General features: G+C 47.8%; 1 protein-coding gene across 1 annotated transcript; it reads right to left on the bottom strand.

Moving 5' to 3' along the window:
• Positions 1-4,750: 4,750 nt before the first annotated feature.
• RPL15 (ribosomal protein L15) lies at positions 4,751-7,237 on the bottom strand. Its single transcript, XM_004271910.4, has 4 exons — positions 7,102-7,237; positions 6,292-6,473; positions 5,956-6,092; positions 4,751-5,103 (listed from the first exon to the last, which is right to left on the bottom strand). The coding sequence occupies exons 2-4, from the start codon at positions 6,461-6,463 to the stop codon at positions 4,798-4,800; spliced, it is 615 nt and encodes a 204-aa protein (XP_004271958.1). The 5' UTR covers positions 6,464-6,473; positions 7,102-7,237; the 3' UTR covers positions 4,751-4,797.
• Positions 7,238-7,248: the final 11 nt, after the last annotated feature.

The following is a 7,248-nucleotide window of genomic DNA, read 5'->3' on the forward strand; positions in this document are numbered from 1 at the left end:
CTGATTAAAAGTCTGTTTTTATTATCATCATATGCTGACAGTTCTAAGCAATATCAGTGATAAAGTACCCCTCTCTGCCAGTGTGGAACGTAGTGGTTCCTGCTCCCCTCTTGGTATACAAACTGTTCTCCACAACACCTCAAGTGTGTACAAGGACAAAAGGAAATCAAATGGATTAGCCATTGGGCTGTTCACAAATATTTGGTTCTCCCTCTTACTGGTGAGATTTCACTTCCCCACACTTTGAACTCAGGTGTAGCCTTGGGACTTGTTTTCAGACAACTTTCTGAGAAAAAGCTCTAAAAGCCAGGGCATGCTGTATGGGCACCTGGCAATGTTCCAGGCAGTGGCTATTCCAGTAGCCTTGTTTCTGGAATGAGGACCATGACCAACCATCAATGAACATGTAATTTGTTCAAGAAATAAACCTTTATTATTTTAAGCCACCGAGATTTGGGGGTTGTTTGTTACTGTAGCCTAATCTAGTCTACCTGACTGATGCAGTATACCTACTAATTTCCCTTAGGAATTTCAGAATTTAGAGATGGAATGAGATCTTAGAATTGAAAGGATAAAATGAAGAGTTGAACTTTCAAGAACTTATTCTACATAAAGTCACCTTTAAGAAGCTTAAGAGAGGATTTCCCTGGTGGCGCAGTGGTTGGGAGTCCACCTGCCGATGCAGGGCACACAGGTTCGTGCCCCGGTCTGGGAAGATCCCACGTGCCGCGGAGCGGCTGGGCCCGTGAGCCATGGCCGCTGGGCCTGCGCGTCCGGAGCCTGTGCTCCGCAACGGGAGAGGCCACAGCAGTGAGAGGCCCCAGCAGTGAGAGGCCCGCGTACCGCAAAAAAAAAAAAAAAAAAAAAAAAAAAAGAAGCTTAAGAGCAGGGAAATGATGAAGCATGGCAGCAATAAGGTAGCAGCCACCCTCCAATTCATTTCATATGGCATGGTACTTAAAGGTGCATGGATTTTTGTTTTTATGGGTTTTTTTTATCATTTTAAAAATAAATTTATTTTTTGGCTGCATTGGGTCTTTGTTGCGGTGCATGGGCTTCTCACTGCAGTGGCTTCTTTTGCTGTGGAGCACAGGCGCTAGGTGTGCAGGCTCCAGGTGTGCAGGCTCCAGTAGTTGTGGCACATGGGCTCAGTAGTTGTGGCTCGCTGGGCTCTAGAGCGCAGGCTCAGTAGTCATGGCACATGAGCTTAGTTGCTCCGCGGCATGTGGGATCTCCCTGGACCAGGGCTCGAACCTGTGTCCCCTGTATTGGCAGGCGGATTCTTAACCACTCGCTACCAGGGAAGCCCAGATGTATGGATTTTGACAGAAAAATGGACAAAGGATTACAATGGAAGGTCACCGTAAGGCAAACATAAGACTCTTAAATATAAAAAGCATGCTCAAGTTATTGAATTGGTTAGGGTCAAACTAGGCCATGCTACCATAACAACAAATGCACCTAACTCAGTAGCTTAACAAAGTTTTCTCACTTGTGCAGGCTGATAGGGGTTGAGCAGCTTTTTCTTCCATCTTGTAGCTACAAATCATTGACCTCCATTGGCATACCAACTCTTGATTGCCTTGAAGGAGGTAATGTCACTTCTGCTCCCATTCTGTTATCAAGAATGTCATTAAGACCCCTACCTAAATGTACGAGGCACCTGGTAAACATAGTTCAGCTGTACGCCTGGGGGGAGAGGGAAGAAGATACAGGGTGTGTGTGTGTGTGTGTGTGTGTGGCTTTGCCTCTGCCACACTCAGAAGTGCAAAAATAGAACTAGAGAACAATATTATTCTATCAGGCTGCAGAGCAGAATCTGTCGATACACAACAATTTTTAACTCTGCCATTCTACTTCTAGGAATTTCTCCTACAGATGAACTAAGATATATGTAAAAAACTTTTTATAAAAGCAAGAGATTGGAAAAAATCTTAAATAATCATCAGCAGGGTCCACATTAAACAAACTTATGGTACATCCATATGATGGAATACCATGCAGTCATAAAAAAGAGTGCGGAAGCTCTTCATGAACTGAGATAGAATAAGCTCTGAGATACATAACCACATGAAAAAAATCAATGTGTATAATATCCTACCATTTAGGTAAAAATGAAAAAGTACATATGTATTACGTTTGTACATTTATGAAAATATCTCCTGATGATCAGGAAGAAACAAACTGATCACATTGCTTGCCTCCAGAAGGGGAACTGGGGGGATGGCGGTGGGCAGGGAGACTTCTATTGTAGTCCCTATTTTATCTTTTGGATTTTTAGCCATGCCTATGTATTACCTAATCAAAATTTTATTTAAAAAAATATATCTGGCTGCACTGGGTCTTAGCTGTGGCATGCATGTGGGATCTAGTTCCCTGACCAGGAACTGAACCCGGGCCCCCTGCATTAGGAGCATGGAGTCTTAACCACCGGACCAGCAGGAAAGCCCCACTAAATTTTAAAATGTTTATATGGAGGATATGAATTCAGACTACCACTGTGTGACCGTGAGCAAATTGCTTCATCTTTATGTCTGTTCATCGACAAAAGGGGGGTTAGAATCTGCCTCCATCTTGTGGGGTTGTAAGAAACCAACTGCTCTACTTCTGAAGAAAATTCTAATAGAATCAATTGGGGTATGTTTGAACCACCTGCTGATCTAGAAATATTAAAAAGGTACAGCTTGTGAGGCAGTCAGGGAAAGCCTGGGGAGTTTTCCCATGATAAAGGCATTAGAGAGTGCTTGGTGCATCTGAGAAACTGCAAGGAGGGTGGACGAGATGGAATGAGGACAGCACTAGGTACACGAGATCTCAGGGTGGGAGTGGGAAGACCATGGAAGAAGCCATTTGCGTTTTAGTTTCCTGTGATCCCTTAGCTGCTGTGTGTAGACTACCTGTAGGGCAGCAAGCCCTTCTGGGAGATACGTAAATGCTGACCTTCAGTGTGAATCCTCCCTCCCCTCCCTAAGTCGGCATCCTGCAATAGTTGGGAAAAAACTTCTAAATGAGTTTTTCTAATTCATGCAAGGACCAAAGAACCAAGAGAGAAAAACTCAAGACTAAACATTTTATTTTCCCTGAAATTCTTGACTGTTGCTGCCGTGTTTTGTATCTTTTTGCAGGGTATTGTTTGCTTTAAAGCACATTATTAGTATTAGATCACAAAAGATAACAGGAGGTCCATTTGTTTTAGTTTAATAAGACATTTATTCTATCATTATATATAGTTGAACCACCTCTACACACAAAGTAATATGGTTTAAGATTTTCTGAGTGGGAAGGAATTTGGGTCTCAGAAGGTTTTGCGAGCCTGCTACACGTTTTCTGGAAATCATTTAAGTGGGCCTTATAAGACCCTTGAAGAAAATACAAGGAAAATTGGTTTGCAAGAAAACCAGCAATTAGATTTCCAAATTAAACTACCTATTAAGATAGCAAACCAAGAACTGGAAAGAACTGGGGCAACTCCTCTTCCATATTTCCTACGCACTCAACTCCACCCTGGGAAACAGAAGCTCAGTCTAGGGGAAGTCATGATGCAAGCAGAATGTGGTGGTACGCCCGACCACAACCGGTGGGTGGCGTGGCACGTTTGTGGAATGTGAGGCTCTTGGGGGTACTTTGAGCAGGGATGAGAAAATAACTGTAGACCACACATAAAATCGGAAACCAACTGAACTTGTATTGACACCAACTACACGACTCTTCTTAGTAGCCTTATGGGAATGGATAAAGTGGCTTGACCCAAGATAACACTGATTAGACTTAGCAATGTTACTTTTAAATAAAACCAACCCAATTTTCCCCAAGGTGGCTTAGATTTCATAATGGGTCACAAATACTAAAAATAAAACATTTAAAAATTTGATCCAAGCCCCTTCTATCCTCCCACACTTGAAAGGGACCTGATGAACACCAATTTCCCAATCCTAGCACCACTAGCTTACAAACCTTAGGGTTAAAAACTCCCTTCTCATTTACCTAATGTTCAATTTCCATCAGTTTCAATATACACTACTGTAAATACCATGACTATTTTGCATGAAGTTAAGTGTTCTACAGATCAGAGCCACGGGATTGAACCAGGAGCTCCCACCTTTTATGTGAACTTCAGTGGTACCATGGAGGCCAAGGCAATTTAATTTAGGCTAACCAGGATTTGTTTCAATTTGTAAGAGAAACATCTTGCAACAGGTTTATTCAATTCTCTTAAAAAATGGTGGCATTCCTTTACTTTCTGCCTTTTGGCAGCAGCAGTTACATATATGGAATAGCAGATTAAGTCTAAAAATGTGGGCCCTAGTCAACTTTATTTTTCGGCATAATGACCATGATAAACGATCATGACATCCTTCACATTTCCAAGGAAAACCCAATTTAAAGTTTGTCCTTGCCAAACTCCATAAAACAGCCACTTTAGAGTAAACCAGCAGAGCATTGCCTCACCCCAATAAAGCTGTAGGTTTCATCACATGCACCAACAAATCTACACGGCTAGTTTCTGCGCTCTTTTACAGAATTTTACACCTATTGTTACCAGACAGCATTTTACACACGGACATATCAACTGCCTAATAAAGCAAAAACAAAGGCATTTCCCTTATTAGAAACAAGACACACCATCACTTAAAATCTTCAAACATTATTGCACTTTAACTTTCAGAATTTGACAATGCATTCAGTGAAGCAATCTACAGACAACTAGTTTTAACAGACAGATTAAAAAACACCTTTAAGCAGACGTGGATGTCCTAAACTGTTTATTAGGTAAGAATTTTACAAACATTACTTATATTAGCGGTAGCGGTGGAGCTGGAGAGTATTGCGCCTTCTCCAGGCTGCGCGGCGAGAACCACCGATCGTGTGGTGGAACTTGTGGCCCTTGCCGAGGCCGCGGCTCTTCCTGCCTGCAGACGTCAGCCCCCGCATCTCCCTGTGCTTGTGGACTGGTTTGGTGATCCACTGGGTGTCAGGGTTTCTTCTGATAGCTTTATGGAAGGGATCAATGAGGATAACCTCAAAAAATTTGTACGTAGAATCTTCACCCACCCAGTAAGAATTCAGGACCCTCAGGGCCCCACAGTGGCGTCCAGCTCTCTCCTAGAACAGGAAACAAAGGTCCAAGGTCAGCATCCCACACATCCTAGTGGCCAATAAGGGGGCAAGAATTCTCCCCAGAGGCAGGGACCATTATAAGGTAGATGTACATACTACACAACACACATAAATATCCTTAGACTGATTTGCTCCCCAGAGGCTGGGACCCTAAGTACGATAAGGTAGAGACTTACTATAAAACAAAGCACACAGACATGCTTAGATCTGAAACCCTTCTCTCTTACTTCCTCCTTCCCAAGTAAAACACGAATGCTAGTATCTGGCTAACCAAATCTAGTACTCTGGAACCATGCATTTTTCTAGCACAATAGAAGGGTTAGCAAACTCTTACAGAAATCTGTGAAGGCCACGAGTCTCTTTCGAATGGTCTTCTTTGCCTTTTCTTTGAAACACAAAACCTTTTTAGTTCGTGGAGGGCAACAGGCCCTTGCTGCCAACCTCTACAACAGAGCACAGCTGAACTGACTAGCCAAGAAAGACAGCTTCCTACGGAGCACAGGAAATCAGTGGTGCGAACACACACAGCTTCTCTAACGCCTGGGGAGACGCGCTCTTCAAGACAACGTTCGCTGCCCTTTAAAAGCGCGGGCTCCACGGATGCACGCTGATCATAAAGCACTTTCCTCTACGTCAGCAAAGGCAGGTTCCCAACAAAACACTGACAAAGTCCGCTACCAACTCCTCGCTGGGATTAGTCAAAAACACACAAAAAATCACCCAACCCCTTTTTAAACGCAACAGGGCTCGCCTGGGTCCAAACGAAACCACGAGGAAAGGTGGCCAAATCCTCCTCCGGGAGGCGGCCAACGCAAGCGCGACTCGAAACCCACTCACCTCGGCAACAGACTGAAGGCTCCGGGCAAACTTGAGCTGGTTGACGCCATGGTGGACGGGCTTGCCGTAGGTGGCGCCCTTCGGGACCGGCCGTTTGCGGCCACCGCGGCGCACGCGAACGCGATATATCACGTAACCTGTTTAGAGAAAAGGGCCACAGAAGGGCGCGCGGGACTCAGTGCCTTGTCTCTAACGCGCCGACACCGACCGTTATCTCAGGCCAGCAGCCGGGTTCTGCCGAGGCCCTGGGCGAGGGGGACGGCTCCCCGAAGACCGCTTCCCGGCTCTTCCCGGGGGACACCATCTCCTCCCGGCTTGCGCGCAGGGCCCGCTCACCTTGCTTGGCCTTGTAGCCCAGCCTGCGCGCCTTGTCGGGCCGGGTGGGGCGCGGGGCCCGGTGCAGCGCCGAGAGCTGGCGGTACTGCCAGCAGCGCACCCTGAGCAGAAAGCGCATCACGTCCGACTGCTTCTTCCTCCACAGCTCCTGGATGTACTTGTAAGCACCCATCTCGGCTCACCTTTGACGTAAGCCAAGTATTAGAAACACATCATCCTTTTCACGTGTAACGACAAGACCCCGTCCGCCCGCCCGAGTCCCCACCGACCACAAGGAAAGCCCCGATGAAGAAGAAACGGCTCGGCACGAACGCGGGGCGCAGCCGGCCCAGCCCGGCGCCCCGCACGCCGCTGCCGGACGAAGGAACCGACAGGCCCTGGGCGCCCGGGGGCGGGGGACCGAGGCGGGCGGCGCCCCAGGCCCGGCCTGCAGAGGCCTTGCCGGGACCCCCAAGGGGAAGGTGCCGCCGCCACCGCCAAGGGTTACTCCTCGAAAAAATGTTCTCCCTCCCCCCAGCCCCCCGGCTTCGCTTTCGGACGCCCCAGGCCCGGCCGCCCATCCCTCAGCCCCCACGCCTCCCTCTCCTCCACGCTCTGGCCCCAGCTCGGATTCGCGCCGCCATCACAGCATTCCCCCCAGCCCGCTCGGGGGGCCGCCTCTCCACGCCCGCGCTGCCCCGCATCCCGACCGAACCCGCGCCGCACAGGAGACAGGAGGAGCTCCGAGGTCGCAGGGTGCCCGAGCCTGGATGGCGGAGATGAAGAGAGATCCGCGGCGGATAGAATAGGCAATATCCCACCACAACCTACCTGATGGCTGCCGCCAAACGGAAAGGAACGACCCTTTCTCCCACAATCCCTTCCGCGCTCCTCCCCCTCCTCTGCGAGCCTCCTTCCGGTGGAAAGCGGCGGCCGCGCAGAGCCTCATGGGCCATGTAGTTCCAGCAGAGAGCCCGC

This window comes from Orcinus orca, chromosome 5 (assembly GCF_937001465.1).
Source record: "Orcinus orca chromosome 5, mOrcOrc1.1, whole genome shotgun sequence".
In the NCBI taxonomy this organism is placed as follows: Eukaryota; Metazoa; Chordata; class Mammalia; order Artiodactyla; family Delphinidae; genus Orcinus; species Orcinus orca.

Excerpts from the sequence above, each read along its gene's own strand:
- RPL15 (XM_004271910.4), bottom strand. The coding sequence starts at position 6,463 with ATGGGTGCTTACAAGTACATCCAGGAGCTGTGGAGGAAGAAGCAGTCG. Across the intron at positions 6,093-6,291 it reads GGGCTACAAGGCCAAGCAAG|GTTACGTGATATATCGCGTT; the intron begins GTGAGCGGGCCC and ends TTCTCTAAACAG. Across the intron at positions 5,104-5,955 it reads GCCTTCAGTCTGTTGCCGAG|GAGAGAGCTGGACGCCACTG; the intron begins GTGAGTGGGTTT and ends TTCCTGTTCTAG.